The sequence below is a fragment of the Paramormyrops kingsleyae genome, chromosome 3 (genome assembly GCF_048594095.1).
Source record: "Paramormyrops kingsleyae isolate MSU_618 chromosome 3, PKINGS_0.4, whole genome shotgun sequence".
Lineage (NCBI taxonomy): Eukaryota > Metazoa > Chordata > Actinopteri > Osteoglossiformes > Mormyridae > Paramormyrops > Paramormyrops kingsleyae.
In genome coordinates this window covers 24,585,823-24,608,304 of record NC_132799.1, presented here as the reverse complement: position 1 = coordinate 24,608,304, position 22,482 = coordinate 24,585,823, and the positions used below count along the sequence as shown (strand labels likewise).

Below are 22,482 nucleotides of genomic sequence, written 5' to 3'. Positions count from 1 at the left end.
CTTTGTATGTTGAGGCATTAAAAGTTCCTTTCCTTGGAACCAGCCCAACCCCGAAAAACAACCCCCTACCATTATCCCTCCTTCAGCAAACTTTACAGTGCATAACATTTCACAGTGCAGTCAGGCAGGTAACATTCTCCTGGCACCTGTCAAACCCAGACTCATCCTTTAGACAGAGAAGCGTGATTTGTCACTCCACAGAACACGTTTCCACTGCTCCAGAGTCCAGCGGCAGTGTGCTTTACACCACTAAGTCCGATGCTTGGTGCTGTGAAGCTTGAGTGCAGCTGCTCACCATGGAAGCCCACTCCATGAAGCTCCCGGTGCACATGAGATAAATGCCAGAAGAGCTTTGGAACTCTGCAGTTATTCAGGTAACAGAACCATGGTGACTTTTACGCACTACGCAGCTCAGCACACAGAGACTCCGCTCTGCTGTGGCGATGGGTCTGAATGAAACACCTGAATTCAGTGATTAAGAGGTGTGTACAAATACTATTGTCCATATAGTGTATGGTTTAGGTTTAGATTTAGATTTTTTTGTTTACATTCACCTTCTATTTTAAGAACAATGACAAAATCTGATTTAAAAAATGCTGCTGGTAGATAGTGGAGAGATGCTTCCATATCATGGTTACTTTACCGGACTCATGCACTGAAACAGGCATAATTTATACCTAATTTTGTCTTTATTTTGAAATTTTGTTTTTGTACATTTTCAAACTGGGAAGGTGACATCTCACGTGGCTTTGACTTAAAATTAAGTATTTAGCCCACTTCAAAGAAAATACTGAAATATAGATATTGTGTATTGAAAGTCTGCCTAAAAATTTCGAGATATGCTTTTTGGTCCATATCGCTGTAGATTGTTCTGGCATCAGAACTGGCCTGTGTCAGACTGACAGCTGAGAGAGCCAATCAGGTTTCAGGGACTAAGTACTGGTATGATAAAGAACATCTGTAACCTGAACAGTGTACCTTGGGTCTACGCATGTTTGCACCTACAGAGCCTTCTCTTGGCCCCGGGCCCTCAGTGCTGACACACACACACACACACACACACACACACACACACACACACACACACACACACACACACACACACACACACACACACACACACACACACACACACACACACACACACACACACACACACAGGGCTGAACCCTGTGTGGCCCTGCAGAAAATGAAAACAGAAAAATCTTTAATAATTCCACATTGGGGACTTACTCCACAAGTATTGTCCTTGGCACTGCATAGTTTTAACTTCGATATCTGAGCATCAGAAACCCATAAATTTGCCTTTAAAATTACATAAATTTACTAACACCCACAAAGACAAGGATCAGCCAGAAAAACGCTGGGACCGTGTGAATGTGGACCCATGCCAAGCTTCCAGAACAGCCAGCCTCCCAGGCCCCAAACCCAGAAAGGTAAGAAATGGGATGGGGGGGGGGGGGGGGGGGGGCGTGACGGAGCAGCATGCGGACAGGATGACATTTCCGGAAGCCCAGCGGAGCATATTAAAGTCATCAAAGGCCCCACGTGGGACCGCAGGCCTCCGTGGCTCTCATGACATTTCATAACAGGCCTCCTCCAGGCTCCCAGAACCCCGCAGGCTCCTCTGGAAGCCACAGCACGAATGACGTCACCCACTATCGCCGCTCCCATGTTCTGGAGCTGGACGGCAGGAGTTCGCAAAGGTGCCACTAACCCAGAGACGGATATACTGTTATGAGGCTGGTAACCTGTTAATAAAACAAGTAAATCTGCACACGGTGAAAGGAAATGGCTGTGAAACACAAGCTACTAAGGTAAATGTGGATAAATTTCCTGGATCGGGGGATCCCGGGCATCACAGGGCACAAGGCAGGGGTATGATGTCCCTGTCATCGCCATGCTCAGTGTCCGGAGGCTTGGGGCACTTAACAAAACTCGACAAAACTGAACAAAACTCGCTCAGTCCTCAAGTAATCTGATGAAGAACTCATTAAGTGCCCAGAAATTCCCAAAAATGTATCCAGCAGAATGAGTGAGCTTTGGAAATTTCCAATTGAGGTTTCCAATAACGGCTCCCAGGGGCTCCGCATGATCCTCCATGTTGTACCACCGAGTGCCTCCCCTTCCTGTGAAACCCCCCCATGTGAACAGGGCTTTGCTCAAGGACCCGACAGCGGCACCACTCTGCCAGCCTGACGATCTGGTTAAACCTTCTGATCATAGCCACAGAGGCACACATCACCCCAGGCTTCTCACCAGGTTGTAGCTCCCACTCCCACAGCTCATACGAGGAGCTGGACTCACTCTCCACTGGTCAGGATGGCCGCAGTCACTTTAGCTGCTGCTCAGAATGCTGTGAATAACTCCAAAGTCCCTCTGTTGGGTCCAAAGGGCTGCAAATCCAAAGCTGAATCGAGACTGTAGCCAGCACCAGAGCAGAGTGAGTCACCTCTGTGTAATCTGCTAATTTGCCACAGGAGAAACAGACCATCACACGCACTCTGCTTCTGACATCAGCACGGCCTTCAGCAAACGTGCCATTTAAGACTTCAAACATCCAGCGACTGCAGGACCAATGACGTTACACGCCCACACACGAAAAAATAGCCCCAGCTCAGCCCACACCCAGATGACGATGCTGTGCCCTCATGGTGAGATTTATTTGTACATTTATCCTGAAATCAAAAGTCCAGTGAAACATAAGTAATGACAATGTCAAACATCACACCTTCGTGAACAAACAGTGTCTGAGGACCCCGAGGCTCCCTGTACGCCACATCAGCGACAGCTTGCAGACTTCAGAGCACAGGAATAAACCCGCAAACAGACTGACTAAACAGCAAATGGTGAAGCACAGTGTCTATGACATAGTGAAGCAGTGACTTCAGACCAAGGTGATAAAGGCTGGATTTATGACCTGTGACATTCACCCTCATTACTCTTCACCAGGCATACTAGCTGGCTGTCTGCTGAAGACAGCGGGCGCTACAAGGTTACAGCAGCAGAACTCCTTTCAGGATTGAGCTAGGAAATCTCTGCTACAAATTCAGTTGTTTGACTATAATGCTAGCTGTATGGTACATGCTGTGCTACCTGCTATAATATCTGCTGTGCTACCTCCTATGATATCTGCTATATTTGCTGTGCCAACCTACTATGATATAGATCTGGCTATATTTGCTGTGCTACCTGCTATGATATCTACTGTGCTACCTGCTGTAGTATCTGCTATATCTGATGTGCTACCTGCTATACTATCTGATATGCTACCTGCTATGATATCTGGTATGCTACCTGCTTTGGTACCTGCTATATTACCTGCTGTGGTACCTGCTATGATATCTGCTTGGTATCTGCTATGATATTTGCTATGCCAAGGGAGTCAAACTCCAGACCTGCAGGGCCGGAGCCCTACATATTTTGGGGTTTCCCCTCATTTAACACACCTGAATCAACTCCTTACACCTCCTTGTGCTAATTACCACACAGCTCTTGAGGTGAATCAGTCTCACAAAGGACTGGAGTTTGACACCCCTGTGCTATGCTATCTGTGATTGCTGGGGTGGCTGTCTGTCTTGCTGTGAGTTACATGTACGTCTTACCTCCTGGATCCAGCCCAAAACCCGGAGCCCGTCTTCCTGGTCAGCTGACTCATTTTCAAGGACGTCTTGCTGAAAACAACATTGTGAGGAGTGACGTGAGCATAAAAATACAGACAAAGTATCCAAAAATATCCAGAACACATTGTAAAGGCAACTTATACCAGTGGAAATAAAATCGACGACACCCCCCCCCCGGTTTGGGGATTGGGAGACAGGCATGACCTAGGGAAATCGCTGGAAAAAACATCGACTAGAAGAGGGGTGGCCAATCTTATCCGCAAAGGGTGGCTGTGTATGCCGGTTTTCGCTGCAGCTCCCTAATTAGATTACTAATTAGAGGACTGATTGGCTGAAGAGTCCTTACACCTGGGTTTGAACAGGTTATCCCAAAAACCTGCATACACACCGGCCTTTTGCGGATAAGACTGGCCACCGCTGGTCTAGAAATTAGATTTTTTTTATTAACATCTAAAACATTATTAAACGATTCAACAAAACGAGATTTGCATTAATCAATAAAAATAAAATGAATGCCTTTGACATTTCGTCTCCAGCTTACAGTACCTCGCAATGTCCCGCGATGCGGCCGAACAGGACCATGCACCGGTCTAACTTCTGCTGGCACCGGGGGTCCAGCTTCTCAGGCAGCCCTGCCTGGCTGATCTGCGCTGCTGTCCGGCAGCGATGGTCCCCGTTGAGCAGCCCAGCCTGGTCCGGCTGCGCCATGTACCAGGCAGTGTCCTCCACATTCACGAGCTACGTAACGGTGTGTGCCGCGTACGGTCCATCAGCATCTCCGCACAGCTCGGCGACCCTTGCCAATAGACCCCCCCCCTCCCCGAGCTTGGAAATAGGGAGCGGCGGTATTACGGTGCACCACCCAAATGATGGGGAGCCCAGCGCAGCACTGAATCCACCCGGGATCTCGATACACCTGATGTCAAATATGTACCATGTTATGTAGTTACAGAAAACTGCTTTTGAGACTAAAACACATCAGTATTAAGTGACCCACTTATATCGATTTAAACTTCTTGAAACTTTTGAAGTACGTCATTGGCCGACGTTACCGTAATTACCCTAGAATAAGAGTCGGGTCCACACCGCATCCCATAGCGACGACCAACGTTACCGTAATTACCCTAGAATATGCCTGAACACCGCTGCCCATTCCCAAGGCTGGACACCTTGGAAGAGCGCGAGAGCGTGAACTAGCTTCACCTTTACAAAAAAAGTCATACGACACGTCTAAAGCCTGTTAGATAGAAAAGCTTAAATCAGCAGGAGCAGCCCGTAAACAGGCTCCTGCTTCGTTCACACCAATTATGCTGCCACCCACTGGTAAAAGCGTAGTACTGGCACATGTTTTAAAGCTGATTTTAACTAAATCAGTGATACATTCCTGCAATTAATGGTTTGTTCATTTCTAGATACAGCTTTCAGTATCCCGCTTCACAGGAGGAAAAAAATCAGTAAACCCTATAAATGTATAATAGTAAAATGTGTAATAATAATAATATAATATCAGGGAATTGTATTATACCTCAGTGCTTCACCTCGCACATGGAAATAATTGGCATGGAAATACAGCTTTAAAAATAATCCCTTTAAACGCGTTCTATGCGCGCTGTTACCTAATAGACAATGCAGGCTGGCAAATGTTAGACCACATGGTTTATATTACATTAATACGGATTATCCAAAACACCGTGTTAGGGTGCCGCAATGTGACCGTGAGGCTTCGTTTGCAGCCTTTCTACGGAATATGCTTGATTTTTTACCGTGAGTGGTATGAAATAACCCCAATGAACAGACAGCAAACCATAAGGAAGTGATATGAAATTCCATTTCATGTAATGCTTATCTCCTAATAGCCTACAATAGTTTAAGATAATAAGTAATTGGTATTTTGAGACAGTTTGAGACATTTGTGAAAGAATGGGTTATTCTGAATTCAATCGTGGTACTGTCACAAGATGCCACGTTTGCAATAGGTTAGTTTGTGAAATTTCCTACCTGCTAGATATTCCAGAGCCAACTGTAAATGGTATTATTGCAAAGTGAAAGTCTTTAGGAACAACAGAAACTCAGACACAAAGTGGCAGACCATGTAAAGTAATTGAGCAGGGTCACCAGTGCTGAGCCGCATAGTGTGTAAAAGTCACCTGCAGTGCTCTCTTAACTGAATAACTGCATAGTTCCAAACTTCATCTGGCGTTAACCAACATAAAAACTGTGCACCAGGACCTTCATAGAGTGGGCTTCCATGGTGAGCAGCTGTACGCAAGCTTCACATCACCAAGCATTGGACTTCCACTGCACCACTGGACTCTGGTGCAGTGGAAATGTGTTCTATGGAGTGACGAATCATGCTTCTCTGTCTGGCAGTCTGATAGATGAGTCTGGGTTTGGCAGATGCCAGGAGAATGTTATCTACCTGACTGCACTGTGCCAACTGTAAAGTTTGCTGAAGGAGGGATAATGGTAGGGGGTTGTTTTTCAGGGGTTGGGCTGGGGTCCTGAGTTCCAGGGAAGGAAACTCTTAATGCCTCAACGTACCGAGATGTTTTGGACAAGTCTATGCTTCCGACTTTGTGGGAACAGTTCGGAGAAGGCGCCTTTCTGTTCCAGCATGACTGTGCCCCAGTGCACAAAGGAAAGCCCATAAATACATGATTGGGTGAGTTTGGTGTGGAAGAACTTGACTGGCCCACACAGAGCCCAGACCTAAACCTCATCAAAGTCCTTTGGGGTGAACTAGAACGAAGATTACAAGCCAGGCCTTCATGTCCAACATCAGTGACTGATGTCACAAATGCTCTTCTGGATGAATAGAAAAAAATTCCCACAGACACCCTCCAAAATCTTGTGGAGAGCCTCCCCAGAAGAGTGGTGGCTGTTATAGCTGCAAAGGGGGGACCAGCTCCATACTGATGCCTATGGAGTTAGAATGGGACGTCATAAAAGGTCATGTAGATGTAATGGCCAGGTGTCCCAGTACTTTTGTCCATACAGTGTGTGCTGAAGCTAAACTGGCTCTAACATTGAGATGCTACTGAATACGACCTGTCAGGTGTGTTAAATTAGGGCTGTACCTTTGCTGAGTGATAAATGTACAGAGGCAGGGTTGGACAGCCCTGACCTACAGCAGGGTAATGGTGGCTTCTTGGCCAGCTGTGTGCCTAGATATGCACATCTGTACCCTGTGCAGAAGGTGACAACATGTGCAGAAGGTGACAGACTGACTGGCTCCAGTGGGACAGAGGTCCGGCTCGGCCCGGCCCGTGTCGACGGCACCTCGCAGGTGCCCCGGCCCGTGTCGACGGCACGTGAAACAAACGTGGGCTGTAGGCTCCCTTGTAACCAGCAGTTATTTTAATCTTACAGATCTGCTTCAAACGTATAATGTTTAGCTTTATTAGGGTACTTATGATGCTAAGTTACAGTCAGTAATTTTGATGCAAAAGGGCCCTTCAGATGCGGCGAACAGCGTTTCCATTTACGCTGGAAAATTCAAATACTGCAAATAAAATGATGTGTGAAACCACATAACTTCAGGGACCCAAGAAAAGGGGGCAGGGGGCCGTCAGGGTGGCCCCTCCGAAGGGACTGGGAAACAAACCAGTGCGTGGCCAAACCCCGGAGCTCACATAATTTACTTTAATAAGCAAATTTGATATAATTACGACTTAGGCTCTTTACATAAGTGACCTGAATTACTTTTCCATAACAAACCTCTAATAAACTGTAAATATCAGAGAAAATCTCAGTGCTTATGCATTTAAAACCTTTCGTAAAAACACAAAAATAATTTCTTAAAATAAAAAAAGTCTAATATTCTACTGCTGAATCATAATGACATTTTGTGTTAGAGAGAAATTTATTTAACTTTCAATAGGATTATGCAATACAATGAGTTTCACAGGCATTGGCCTAAGGTGGTGGTTTTACGGTGAGGGCACAGCGAGCGGCCGGCCGCATGGGTGATTCAGCCTGGAGAAGGTCCAGGTCTGTCAGAACCAGACCCGCATTCCGGTTTGCAGGCTCTAAAGGCAGGTTTGGCTGCCTGGTTGGTCACCAATGCAAACCGGGCTACAAAGACCAAAATCAAGACAATTTACACCATGTCAGCATATCACCAGTGTTTTAGCCATAAGAATTAATTCATTATAAAACCTGGACACTTAAGAGTCTGCTTTCAGCCAGTCACAGTGACTTATGTGCCATTGGTGTAAGACTTCTGTCAGTTAATTATTCAGATGAAACGGTGTGAGCTGCATATCTGATTGGGGGGGGGGGGGGGGTTTGACTGACAGTGTTTCCCGTGCAGACGCACAGAAACGCCAGCAGGAAGTGCCGCTGATCCATTTGAACGCGGCAGGTCCCTTAGGTTTGGATCCCTTCATGCACCTTAGTGGATTTCGGGAATATTTCACAGCGAAAGACACAGTGTCTTTGTCCCACTGGATAAGCAGCTCAGGCGATGTCTTATTAAACTTATAGACATAAATTATCGTAAACAAGAGGACATATTATTTATTCTAGTCACGGGAGTCCCTCACATTAAAAATCCTTAGTAACCACCAGTGCAGCAATAATAATAATAATAATAATAATAATAATAATAATAATAATAATAATACTAGAGAACACTATACTACCCCAAACCAGCCTGATTTCTCGGGTAATTACAGGTTTCTTTATTCTGTTTCTCTTTATTCTGTTTCTCTTGAATAATTTTTTCACGACAATAAAAACCATGATCTAGGTTTCGAATATTTTAGAAAACAAACAGACAAGCAAAGCTGGTGGAGATGTGTGAGTCGGGGACACCGCAGACGGTCACGCTGGGCAAACAGGAGGCCGGCACAGAGACGCGCGCGCGGATGGCCTGCTCTGCGGAGTTCCCCCAACTGAGGTGCTTATTCTGCCAAAAACACAGACACTAAACAGCGGCATGATCTCGATATTTTAAATGCTTGCTATCTACAAATATAAAACACTTTCCGTTGGCAACAATTAAACTTTTTTTCCGTCAAATGTTACATGTTGCTATGGATGATAATGGTGCTTTTTATTTTAAATTTGGGGCGATTTGTTAAATCGTGATTTGGTTTGAAAAGAGACACATTCAAAAGTCAAGGAGCATGTTACCGTTTCAGAGTTATTAACCGATGGGATCAGCTATCAAAGTACTTACACTGACTGCCTATAAAAACGTCCGGAATCGCTCACAAACACAACACAAGGATTATTAAAACCTCTCTGCTTCTGACCGTATCCCAGTAAAGTTTATCCCGTGATGATGGGTGAAAAAGCCACATACCAAGTGTGCAAACCACAAAAACAGACCCTAACTGCACTGTACTCCACCTGACGGTTGAATGTACCATGTTAAATCATTCATGAATTCATCCGTGGCATGAATTATTTACTTCAGGCCGGAGGAACAGGGGTACTGGGGTGGGGGGATTAGGATGACTCCAAGGGCCCCTGACTGACAGGGGCCAAAAAAATTAGGAAAATAACTGGATTTGTCTGGGCTGGGGGGCCCAATATGATATGCTTTCATGGGGTCCGAGATCTCTAGCAAGGCCCCTGGCGAGGGGGGGCTCCCCAGCCGTGGAGATGGCGTCTGTCTGCTGTACGCGCCGCCTCCTTGGCTGTGGTCTACTGAGTGGTCATGGTGAAACACCCTTTAGAGCAATTCATGCAACAATGAAAGACCAGTAGGAGTTTATAAGTAAGGCATACTGAGCGAGTTAAAACATTTCCTGTGCTCCTTGAACAAAGATAACTTTATAATTTCTAAATAAGAGTTTTTCTGCATTTCTCCGTTCTTCCCAGTTCCTCCTATATGTCTTTTATGCTTGTTTTTCCTGTATTGCATTTGGCCATATGTTGAAACCAGGTACTGGGGGCAGTCCAAGTCCATGCTGGAGGTGACCTCACAGAGTCCTCTCCACCAGAGTTCAGGCCAGTGGATGGCGCTACATTCACAATCCCAGGCAGCAGAGGGCGACGGCGAGCAGGGCGGCCAGACCGAGGGGCTGTGCCGAAAGCATCGCGCCACCTGTGGAGGGGTTTGAGAGGAAAAGACCACGTTAAGAGACGGGACTGATACAGCATAGTCCAGGATCAAGTCCCAGCCCCCGTGCACATGGCATTCCCTGACTGGTAATCGAACCCGGGATGCGGTGCCGAACGTGACACATCCCGTGTGCTTCCCAAGACTCGGGATGTGTAGGTGCAGGCTATCAGCACGTCACGCTGAACACACACCCTCAGCACGTCACGCTGAACACACACCCTCAGCACATCACGCTGAACACACACCCTCAGCACGTCACGCTGAACACACACCCTCAGCACGTCACGCTGAACACACACCCGAACCCATGGGCGTCGCCGCCATTAATGTGCCCCCCTCACATTTCATAATTATTCGTTTGGACCCCCCCACATTCAACATAAAATATTAGTTCACCCAGCGCTGTTTCTATTGCTTCACGAAAGAATCCATTCCACTTGATCGATATGAGAATACACATACGGCACCTAATTCATTTAAAAAAAAATTCTGGGGGAGGGTCCTCAGACCCCCCGCCAGTGTTTCCCCGCCACCTTCAAAATGCTTCTGATGCCCCTGCCTAAACCTGACCCATCTGTGATGGACTCTGCATATATCACTGGGGTCGACTATAGAAGAGCCCAAGCTTCCTCCAAAACAGGGCGGGGCGGGGGGGTCCGTGGTCCCAGCGAGGGGCTTTAGTCAGGTATGGGTATAACTTACAGACACTGAATGGTAACTCAGAGTCAAAGGACAGCCATTGGTCTTTGTTTCCATAACATTTCTTACTGCACATAAGTTCAGTAAAACTAATCATAAGCTTGCCCGAATGTGTTTACGAGGCTTATCTTAAATGATAGAGTCACCCAAGCAGACCACTGAACACGGTTTCCATAGTTACCTGAAATGCGCACTTGTGCGACGGCTCCATCCCCACCTTCACTGAGGGCTCGCACCTCCACCACGGAGTAGCCCTTCTTGGGAAGCGGCAGGTCGATGGAGTGCTCGTTGGTGGCAGTGTAGAGCACCTCATCAACGTCGCCCTCCTGTCTGTACACCACCTACAAAGACAGCAGCAGTCAGACTTGGGACAAAGGCAGGCTCAGCCGGGGGGGGGGGGGGGGGGGGGGGCGTGCAGGTCAGCGGTGCCCCCAAGGCTGCAGACTCATAACATTTACTCTGCAAAAATATCCGTCTTCTAAATGCTCTCAGTCTGGAGTTTATCCTGGGCAAAGCAGGCTGCAGCCCCAGGAAAAATGAGGAGACCATAGAACAATTTTTTGTTTTACTCATTCAGACAGTAATTTTTTCCAAAGCTGTATATACACTCAGTGACATATGGACACATGTGGCGAAACGGTGCGGAAGGGAGTCCTACAGCCGCTGTATCCTCTCCTGCGGCAGGTCGGCACACAGCTGTTGCAACTGGCCCTCGAGGTCCTGTAGATTGGCACTGGGTCCCCCTGAGCTGATCACACACGTTTGATTGGGGAAAGACTGTGGGACCTGGCTGGCCACGGGAGGACCTCAACATGACGCAGGCAGTCCATAGACACGTACCGTGTGTATATGGACGTTGTCTTGTTGAAAGACTGTACCAGGGTGCTGTCTCAGGAGGGGTAAGACATGAGGACGCAGGATGTCACTGACGTGGCGCTGTGCCGTCAGGGTCCCTGATTCACTACCAGAGATGACCTGAAGTCGTACCTTATGGCTCCCCACACCGTGATGTCATAGCCTATGGCTCCCCACACCGTGATGTCGTACCCTATGGCTCCCCATACCGTGATGTCGTACCCTATGGCTCCCCACACCGTGATGTCATACCCTATGGCTCCCCACACCGTGATGTCATACCCTATGGCTCCCCACACCATGATGTCATAGCCTATGGCTCCCCACACCGTGATGTCATACCCTATGGCTCCCCACACCGTGATGTCATACCCTATGGCTCCCCACACCGTGATGTCATACCCTATGGCTCCCCACACCGTGATGTCATACCCTATGGCTCCCCACACCGTGATGTCATACCCTATGGCTCCCCACACCGTGATGCCTGGAGTGACGCTGGTGTGTCTCTCCACAACATTGCCAGGATTGGTCCTCTCCCCTCGGTGCCGCCATACACACACACACACGACGATCATTCGTGGTAATGCAGAAATGAGATTCAATGCTGACCATGGTACGATGCCACTCGTCATCAGTCCATGCCTCCAACTACAGCATCACTCCAAATGCTGGTGTTAACGGTAGCCTAAGCATTGGACGGTGAACCCATAGTCCGACTGATGCCAGTTGTCGAGACACGTTGTGGGATGACATGGGGTGTTACAGAGAGTTCAATACTTGTGTCTGGATGGCAGGCGCAGATGCCATGGGGTTCTGTAATGCTTGGCACACAATACGACGATCCTCCATTGCTGTGGTCTGTTTTGGGTGATCGGAACCTTCATGACGTGTGTGGATGCCCTCAAGTGCCCAATTGCAATTGCATGATACGACCACCGAGCCTCACGCTAACCCACAATGTGACCCCTATCAAACTCCGTCAAGTGCTGGTAATGCTAGCTAATGTGTCTACAAGGCGTCCTCTGTGTCTGGTGACTAGACATGCCAGCTCCTTGCAAATTGAATCATTTACATACCCGTCACTGGTCTGAACGTGTACCAAATTACACCCAAATCGGACCATTTCTTCTGGGTGCTTAACTTGTCACTGGGTACAATTGTACAAATTGGACAACACTAAATGAAATAAAACTATTTTGACAACAAGGTTGGTCCTCCAATTAGACAGCAACCTAGAAAACTCAAAGAGGGATTCAAGAGGTGAACCGAACCTTTACTAAAGTCAATGTGTAACTATAAACAGAAAGTGAGGCGGGAAGGAAGGTCGGCAGACGGGAAGTGAGCAGCAGCGACCATGAGGTCGAAGCACCTTGTAGCCCTTTATGGTGGACTCATTGGCCAGGGGCTCCACGTGCTCCCACGCGATGTTGACCACGCTCCGGCTGAAGCTCTTCTTGATTATTCTGGGGGGGCGACTGGGAGCTGTGATCAGGAAGAAGGGAGAGGGGGTAGCTGAAGTGAGGGGGGGGGCTGTAGGAAAGACCTGCCTGTTCCTCACATTCAGTCACATTCAGAGACACGGACGGTGATTCTGCGCAGATGGCACTGAGATTATACTGCAGTACAGCCTCTCTCTGACAGACAGCAAGGCGGACTGCAGTACAGCCTCTCTCTGACAGACAGCAAGGCGGACTGCAGTACAGCCTCTCTGACAGACAGCAAGGCGGACTGCAGTACAGCCTCTCTGACAGACAGCAAGGCGGACTGCAGTACAAACAGCCTCTCTGACAGACAGCAAGGCGGACTGCAGTACAAACAGCCTCTCTGACAGACAGCAAGGTGGACTGCAGTACAAACAGCCTCTCTGACAGACAGCAAGGTGAACTGCAGTACAGCCTCTCTGACAGACAGCAAGGCGGACTGCAGTACAAACAGCCTCTCTGACAGACAGCAAGGCGGACTGCAGTACAGCCTCTCTGACAGACAGCAAGGCGGACTGCAGTACAGCCTCTCTGACAGACAGCAAGGCGGACTGCAGTACAAACAGCCTCTCTGACAGACAGCAAGGTGGACTGCAGTACAAACAGCCTCTCTGACAGACAGCAAGGCGGACTGCAGTACAAACAGCCTCTCTGACAGACAGCAAGGCGGACTGCAGTACAAACAGCCTCTCTGACAGACAGCAAGGCGGACTGCAGTACAGCCTCTCTGACAGACAGCAAGGCGGACTGCAGTACAGCCTCTCTCTGACAGACAGCAAGGCACACTCACGTGCTTTCTTGGTGTGAATCTCGTAGCGGTTACTGGGGGGGCCGAATCCGGCTGTGTTGTATGCCTGCACTTCGATGACATAGTGCGAGTTGGGCAGCAAGTTTTCCAGACGGGTCTGGTTCTCGGTGGCGGGCACCTGCACCTTCTGGTTGGCCGTCTCACTGTCGTCGTGTTTCTTCCAATACTTCACCTTTAAGTGGCACGGAAGAGGCGGAACCCCCAATGGCATCAGCCAATCGGACACGAGCGTCAGTACTCCAGCACAATGAAACTTCCACATTTAGACATTTTGGTTTATTGATATTTCATATTTATTTTGGCATATAAAAGCCAGAATCAGTCAAGTCAGAATAAGCAAACCTCAGCTGTACCATTAAAGAGGTTAGTGTGTACTGACTGAAAAAAATAACTGTAGTTGAAACATTACCTAATCAATACTACAGATAATAATTATGGTAGTAATAATAATAATAATCAATCATCATCATCATGGAAAGTAAGCACCTGGTAGCCCTCGATCCCTGGCTGGGTCCCGGACAGCCACACTACAATGGCCTCTGTTGCTGATAATGTCCTGGCGACCACGTTTGCAGGACGCTCCAGAGGGACTGCGGATGCAGAGAGAGTATGACGCAAACACCTTAACATACCACCAGGGGGAGTCCTGTCTACCATTTATAGGGAAAGGTCTTCAGTAGGACATTGCTGAGATGCAAACTCTTCAGATGAGACATCACTGATCTGAATCATATCTTTCAGGTTTGTCTTATCTTGGGTTTTTGATTATAATTTCATAGCCTGAAGGGTCTCTGAGAAATCATGCTTCACCTCCATGACTAAATATCTCATGACTGTATGAGATCACAGCAGTGTCTTATACCACCGCTGATTAAGTTCGATTAAAATAAATACAGGATAACATACTGGTACAAAACAGAAGCTCGGAGGCTTGCTTTTGTCCACTGAGCCGTAATGGGTACGCTGTTATTCTGGGTGTACGGTCCAGTTACAGCATGATGTCATGGTTCTTTAGGGACAGCAGGGTCTGCCAGTTACACATGTGAGCTTCTCAGTCATCCCCGCTCATTCCCAGTCCAGCCCTCTTCCATCCCAGTACAGATGAACAGCCTCCATTTTGTGTGTGGTACTGACTCCATACAGACACCCTGCCACATGCTAATTATGCCTCGTTTAGAGCTGATTAACAGAGTGAGGCTCATAATTACTCACTGCTGGCTCTGCTTCTGTTTTTGGTTTCTGAGCTCTCATTAAACACTGATATACACAGTTATTGCACTTGAGTAAAGTTCATGAGCAACTGTGTGCAGCGTCTTTGTGGGCAGCTACAATACTGGCTCCTATGTCTGACCCATGACCCTCACTGCCCTTTGACCCTTACCATCTTGTGGCGAGTATATGATGGCTGTCAGGCTATAAGGGCCTTCACCCTTGTTGTTGAAAGCTTTGACCTTGACCTGGAACTCTGTGTTGGCAGGCAGGGCGGGGTCTTTGTGGATGTATTGTCTGGCCTCAGGGTCAGCCAGAGTCACCTTCCTCCACTCTGAGTCATAGTGCGGCTTGAAAGCGATGATGTAGCCAAAGTTCGGCCCATAGTAGTACTCACGCTTGACAGGCTGGAAGCACGGAGATGAAGCAGCACTTCATTACATAGGCATCGAAAGCCTGACAGGCTGAAAGCACAGGGGTGAAGCAGCACTTCACTACAGAGACAGAGAGCCTGACAGGCTGGAAGAATGGGGGTGAAGCAGCACTTCATTACAGAGACATCGAGAGCTCATCCTTTCCGAGCCTCTGAGGAAGAAGGCCAGCATTAATCTCCCGGTTTGACCCTGGATCAAAACAGTACCCTGATCAAAGGCCAACATGCATCCCACAGCACAGCACCTCAACAGCACCCCTATGGACTCGCTATCGAAGCTGGCAGTTTCAGAAGAAAAAAAAAAAACATTCCCCCCCCCCCCATTTTTGGCAAGTGCCCAGAATGCTAACAAACTCCTACCAGATGTTCACTACCACTGCACGTATTTGTTTCTGCTGAAGGCTCTTCATCTGACCCAATAGTGTACTATAGGTGAGCAGTAAAAGTTTCACCCAGGTTAGGATGCTGTGCCTCTGATCGGAAGGTTGCTGGGTCAAATCCCAGAGTCGACCTTGTGATGTCACTGTTGGCTCCCAGAGAAGGCCCTTGACCCCCAATTGCTCCAGGGACTGTCTGACCTGCTTTCTCAGCTGTTTGTTGCTTTACATAAAAGCATCTGGTAAATTAATCAACATGAGGTGAATGTAGCATCACATTATGGGGCGGATGGTGTGCTCCTGCGTCATTCCTCTGAATAAATCGGATAGAAAAGAGCTGTCCTGGAAGGTTACGTGGAGATGTGACAAGCCACACATACCGTCCAGGTGATCACCAGCTCTCTGCTGATGTTGCCACCCCCTCCGATGTCCGATGGAGCCACCACAGGAACTGAAAAGTCAACAGGATACTTTGTTTCACCTTTTGGACCCTTTTGATCCCACCAGCAAAGGTCAGGCTGTGGCTACAGTGGGTCATCTAGGTACGAGATACGGGATATGACCCGATACCGTTACACCAAAAGATGACATATAGCAAACAACATAACTTCACTGACATCCAAAAAAAAAAAAAAAAAACTCAACGAACCACTAGGGATTTGAACAGAGGCAGGGAATTAAATACAGAGGGGTAACAAGACTAACAAGGGGCAGGTGAGATCAATCAACAAGGCTGGGAAAACAGGACACAGGTGAAACTAATTAACTTCAGGGAACTAAACGGGAAAACTGAGAACTAACCGAGAAATAGGAAAAACAGAATCTAACACTGGGAATAACAAAAACCGATAAAACACAACTAAGGCTCAAAGCAAGGAACCAAAACCGAACACAAATCACAAGACAAAGGAACTAGAAAACTCATACAAAAGAAACACCAGGGAACAAAATAAAAAAACAGAGGATTGGAACACACAACAGAGGGAATAACTGCTGCACACTCTGCTCACTGAGCCATGCGGCCAACGGGGAGCAGGGGAAACACTACAGACTAGGAGAACGGGGAAAAGGACACAGACTGGGACAGCAGGAGCTGACCCTGACACGTGACCTGATACCCATACACCCTCCCAGTTACCAAATTGCCCATAGGTGTGCATGTATGAATGAATGGTGTGTGAGTGCATGTTTTGTGAGTGCATGGTGTGTGAGTGCATGGCGTGTGAGTGCATGGCGTGTGAGTGCATGGCGTGTGAGTGAATGGCGTGTGAGTGAATGGCGTGTGAGTGCATGAGTGAATGGCGTGTGAGTGAATGGCGTGTGAGTGAATGGCGTGTGAGTGCATGGCGTGTGAGTGAATGGCGTGTGAGTGCATGGCGTGTGAGTGCATGAGTGAATGGCGTGTGAGTGAATGGCGTGTGAGTGAATGGCGTGTGAGTGAATGGCGTGTGAGTGCATGGTGTGTGAGTGCATGGTGTGTGAGTGAATGGTGTGTGAGTGTGCTCTGTCATGCACTGGTGCACCATCCTGGGTTGTTCCCTGCCTTGCACCTATAGGCTCCAGACCCCCTGTGACCCTGAATAGGATAAGTGGTTTCAGAGGATGGGTGAACATTTTTTATGCTACAGCTATGACTTCATAACTACATTTGTCCTATCAGTGCAGTGGTGCCTGTTGTATTACTGATACATACTGCTGCCAAAGTTTGTGGAACTGCATGTTAATACCCAGAATGAGCCATGGCATTTCTTGACAAATGCAAATGCAATTTTGAGACGTGTCTGAACGTGTGAGGAACTTCACATGAAGCACAATCGGTCAACTGAAAGGGCAGCTGTTAAGCGGCAGGTGGCTCAGCGCAGAGCTCTCACATTTCAGACCATCTTGGCGGATGATGGGTGTCCATCAGAGATGGAGAAGAATGTGAGAGAAAAACTGACTAGAGGGATATTTTTGTAATCAGCTTTTAAATACTGATGCGAGTGCCTGTGTGTTAGGCAGCTAACATCCAAGAATGTAAGCTTAGTGTAGCAATATGTACTTGAACTTGCTCATTAGATAGGAGCAGAAATGCTGGCCAGAGAACAGAAATGTAAGTTTGGAGACGGAGCAGGAAACCAAGAAAGAGTGGGGGCTGCATGAGGCTGGCCAGGCTTATGAAGTAAAGGCTGTACAAAGCGCATGTGCTTCGTTTAGACAAGATGCAGTCTGCAGAAAGTGTATGTGCCTCACCCCAGCCAGTTCGGTCCGGTTCTGGGGGGGGATGTTAACTTAAAGTTCTTTGGGTAGAACCATGGATGTGGCAGTGAACGGGCTGCTCCCTGAATTCAGTAGTAAAGCGACATCATAATCTGAAGCACCGACTGAGTGTCACAAATTTCTACCACAAATGACACCCGCCTTTAGAATATAAAACATTCTCCCTCACTGAAACATACATCAGTGATGCACTAGAAGGGTGTAGAAGGTTATACAGAATCTGTCAGAAAGATTTTTGTGTCATTAAGTCAGCAGTGGCCGTCCTGAGGAGCTACAAGGACGGGGACCCACTTGCTTCCAGCGTCGTGATTCTGGGGGACGGGCTGCTGGGGTCTCCGGTACCCAGGGTGTTGGTGGCTATCACGCGGAACTCGTACTCCGTCCAGGGAATCAAGTCCACCACGGTGACGGTCTCCTCGTTGCCCTCCACGTTTGGCGGCCCTGTAACAAGGACGACCACTTTCGTGGCTAAATCTTCCACTGGTGCTGTGAAAGCTGCTTGGTGCAGCAGAAACTTTGCGGCGGGACTCACAGGTGCTGACGTCCTTCCACTCGTCGGGGTTCGCAGAGGAGGCCTCTCTGGCCTGGATGGTGTACTTGGAGATGGGGCTGTGGTTGTCCGGGCCTCGACTCCAGAGGAGCTTAACGGACTTCTCTTTGATATCCTCCACATGGATGCCCAGTGGCGGACCGGGGGGACCTGTGCAGGGGGAGAGAGTGAGCCAGCTGCGGTCAACCTTCCTTCACACGTACAGGCGAACACTCTGTACTCCGTACAAAACACATGTGCACATCTCAAAGTCAGCTTCTCTTCACTGGATCCTTCTGCATTCCTGCACCTGCGACCCCATTTTCTGAGCCACAGAAACAGATATGAAATGCAGAATGAAACATAATCCTCAAAAAGCACAAATCCGTGGCTCATGTTCATAATTACGAGACCAGGGGTTAATTCTACTAATCCTTATTATCCTACAGCTCACGCCAGTGGAGGTTTAATTGATAAAGCGTGTTTGCAGTGAATTGCGTGTATAAGCTGCTTGATGAAAAACATCTTTTCCTCCAGTATTGCTCTAGACTCTGTGCTGACAACAGCCACAGTGAGGTGTCAGTTGAGTAACGGTCAATGGGCACCCAGCAGCCAATCATGTACCACTATGTCCAGTATACATCAGATGTAGTCAATTTTTAGCCAACCACAGTGAGGATCTAGCTGTGTAAAGGTCAAAGGGCACTCAGCAACCAATCATACGTCACCCTGCCTGATTATTTCTCTTTTCCAAGGTCCACAGACCCTCAGAGACAGGCTGAGATTCAGCCTCAGTGTATTTCTGCTGGACAGCCTCTATCGAATCTATCTTTGAAACTGACAAAAGCGCAGAGCTACATGCTAACGACAGAGCTAGGTGCTAAAAAAAAACGATACATGCTAATGACAGAGCTTCATGCTGGTAATGGTAATATTGCCTGATTTACCATTTATACCAGTACAAATACAACCATTCAGGATTTCTTTGGTTTTCACAGATCCCATCTTGCTCTGCTGACAGGTGAGAATGAAACTTTCTTTTATTTTTTTTTGGTGCCCCACAGCAGGTTCTGGAATTAAGTGCCTTATTCCTCGGCTCAACAGTGATGTGATTACTGATGAGACTGTTTCCATAACAACCCCTGCCATGACGACAGCAGAAGCAGAATAACCAGTCAGCAGGGTTGCCAACTTTGGTCAGCTGATTGGAGTGAGTTTTTCAATTCGAGACAAGTCTGCACACTTATTTACATGTATGTAGCAGTTTTATCAAATTGTAGATAGTCTGTAGGGTTTGCAAACTACCCCAATGCTTTTGAGGCAGCTAATTTTAGGTTTATATTGGAATAATATAGATTTGCCAGATTTCTGGGGTGAGCGTGAGAGTCTGAAAGCGTGAGTGTCACACCCGATGCGTGAGAACTGACAGCCCTGACCAATCAGAACACGAGTCGCTCAGTAATGAAGCTGCTGCCTTCTCCAATTGGCAGTTTCCGCATGTGGATGAGAGCAGGAGGGACTCACCCCTGACAAAGAGGTCGGCTGAGGCACTGATGTTATCCACGATGGTCTGGGCGGTGCAGATGTAGCGGCCGGCGTGTTTCAGCCGCGTATTCCGGATGTGCAGCTCGCTGCTGGATTCCCGGCTCTGCTAGACAGGCATCAGGCACCTGTGTCAGTTGCCATCACCCCATCGCCATTGCTTACGTTCAGTACACATCCCATTATTTTTATATGCCGCCATTTCTGGGCAGAGATTTAGTCAGAACAAGCGAGAGACCCCAGTGTGGCTACCGGAGACACAAACCCTATCTGCCGTCAGTCAGAAATGCTATAGCTGTGAGCTGTGTGGGCGGCCGTTGGTGGTAAACTGACATTCAGAAGCCTCAAAAGATCATGTGACTTCCTGGTTGGTGGGCCACGCGGCCGCGACCTTTAAGGGGACGGTAATGGTCAGGAATGTGACCATTGCAGTGGCCCTGCTGCCTGTTCTCTAACAAACAGAGGGCTTGTTTTAGCCCATCAAAGGCAAGCAGGTCACAGAGATCTGCCGCCCCAAAGCGAGTGCCGACCCAGAGTGCCATAACTGAAAGGTGACAGAAATGCACGCCGGACATAACACATGCTAACAGAGAAGGCCCATTCGTCCTGAGTAGGTTCAGCAAGTGTGACATATAAGTTACACAAATAAAGGTACATTTTACATGTAAGTACAGATCTAGGTAAGTACAGTACATTCAACCTGAACTGCATTCCATATTTTAAAGTAAAGCCACACTGAATTACAGAAACAGAACAGAAATGAAACACTGAATAACACATTAATATTAATGCATGACACACTAGCCATGACTCCGCACCGTGCGCTGGTAATGCTCGGCCTCCCTGTCGAAGTCGATGACGTGGCCGTCCAGCGCCCAGGTGAATGTGATGTCCAGGCTGGAGTCATGTGACGCTCCGCACTGCATGCGTGCGTCCTCCCCCACCTGCACGTCGGCGTTGGACGGGGCCAGCGTGATCTTGGTGGCCTCTGGAAGACACAGCCCGCCCTCAGGGTCAAAGGTCACAGCGGTCATGAGAATCAGCTGGTCTCAGTCACTAGAGGGTCACTCCATTTCCAAATATACCTAGATGGGCTGTGGACTGAGCAATGATTAAAAAATTAATTTTTTAAATGTATTAAATTTTAAAAGTTCATATCTTAGGCACGATGAACCGTTGTAATAAAGCCAGACTAGTACCAAGGACTTTTTCACATCATCTGTCCAGTCATTCTCCAACTGCTTATCACTTAATCCTAACTGGGGTTGTGAGGGGGACCAGAGCCTATCCCGGGAACAACGGGCACAGACAGGAACCAACCCTGGACGGGAGCCAAAACACAACAGGGCACACACACTCACAGGTCCAACTTCACAAATGAACCTACCGTGCACACTTTTGGACTGTGGGAGGAAACCGGAGCCCCCTGCAGACACCAACGCGAACAAGGGGATAGCGTGTGAACTCCACACGGAAAGGTCCTACACCCTACCCGAGGACCCAACCCAGAACCTTCTTGCTGTGAGGCAGCACTGCACCACTGCGCTGCCATCTGCTTATCATGTTTATCTGAATTATTATTGTTGTTGTCATTGTTATTATTATTATATGGTCTACGTATTTCTTGGGCAATAAAAGGGTCACGACAAATTAATCTAGTTACTTCATCAAACTGACCAGCAGGGGGCAGGAGAGATGAAGCATATTTACTGGACAGCAGTACAGCAGGGCCAGAAGGCTTCAGTGAAACAGGATGTGGCAGAGACCTTCCCACCAAACATACTCACATAAACATCTACCCACCAAACATCCACTCACATAAACATCTACCCACCAAACATCTACTCACATAAACATCTACCCACCCATCATATACTCACATAAACATCTACCCACCCATCATATACTCACATAAACATCTACCCACCAAACATATACTGACATAAACATCTACCCACCCATCATATACTCACATAAACATCTACCCACCAAACATATACTGACATAAACATCTACCCACCAAACATATACTCACATAAACATCTACCCACCCATCATATACTCACATAAACATCTACCCACGAAACATATACTCACATAAACATCTACCCACCAAACATATAGTCACATAAACATCTACCCACCAAACATTCAGTCACCAAACATCTACCCACCAAGTATCTAACCACACAGACATCTACCCATTTGATGGTTTGTAAAATGTTACATACATCTAATTTGGCCTGTTTGATACTAATGGTCAGTCTGAGACTTTGACATTTAATTTCCTTATTTCCTAAGCCCTGCTCTTTATGTAAATACGAAGGCCACCTGATTGGCCGCCTGACAGAGGGGCGTGTCCGAAGCCCACCTGTGATGGACAGGGACCCGGTGCTGTTGGCTTTGCCCCTGTTGTTTTCAGCGAAGCAGCTGTACTTCCCCTCGTCCACCTTGGACACGTTGAGGATCTCTAGGCTGCCATCCTCCCAGATGCGGATTCTGCCCAAAAAGGAGGGAAAGATCAGTGCCATCACAGCAGGTGGCCCGTCTAGGGCAGGACTGGGGTGGCCCATAAACGCAGTGGCTGCAGG

At 47.8% G+C, this 22,482-nt stretch overlaps 2 protein-coding genes across 4 annotated transcripts in view; both read right to left on the bottom strand.

Annotated features, from left to right (window-relative positions):
• Positions 1–4,606, bottom strand: part of LOC111858650 (PDZ domain-containing RING finger protein 4-like) — an 81,704-nt gene extending 77,098 nt beyond the window's left edge. Inside the window, exons 1-2 of the mRNA XM_072709931.1 lie at positions 4,170–4,606; positions 3,606–3,674 (exon numbers count right to left, since the gene is read on the bottom strand). Of these exons, the coding sequence (XP_072566032.1) occupies positions 3,606–3,674; positions 4,170–4,331 (231 nt within the window). The 5' untranslated portion in view covers positions 4,332–4,606. The remainder of the gene's footprint in view (positions 1–3,605; positions 3,675–4,169) is intronic.
• Positions 4,607–6,962: 2,356 nt separating this feature from the next.
• LOC111846173 (contactin-1a-like) overlaps positions 6,963–22,482 on the bottom strand; it is a 51,498-nt gene continuing 35,978 nt past the window's right edge. For all 3 annotated transcript variants that reach the window (XM_023816121.2, XM_023816120.2, XM_023816123.2), the window contains 12 exons: positions 22,263–22,390; positions 20,710–20,879; positions 19,874–19,997; positions 18,353–18,520; positions 18,112–18,261; positions 15,942–16,012; positions 14,924–15,158; positions 14,029–14,132; positions 13,525–13,714; positions 12,623–12,735; positions 10,577–10,736; positions 6,963–9,678 (listed from right to left, as the gene is read on the bottom strand). In XM_023816121.2, the coding sequence (XP_023671889.2) occupies positions 9,602–9,678; positions 10,577–10,736; positions 12,623–12,735; positions 13,525–13,714; positions 14,029–14,132; positions 14,924–15,158; positions 15,942–16,012; positions 18,112–18,261; positions 18,353–18,520; positions 19,874–19,997; positions 20,710–20,879; positions 22,263–22,390 (1,690 nt within the window). In that variant the 3' untranslated portion in view covers positions 6,963–9,601. The remainder of the gene's footprint in view (positions 9,679–10,576; positions 10,737–12,622; positions 12,736–13,524; positions 13,715–14,028; positions 14,133–14,923; positions 15,159–15,941; positions 16,013–18,111; positions 18,262–18,352; positions 18,521–19,873; positions 19,998–20,709; positions 20,880–22,262; positions 22,391–22,482) is intronic.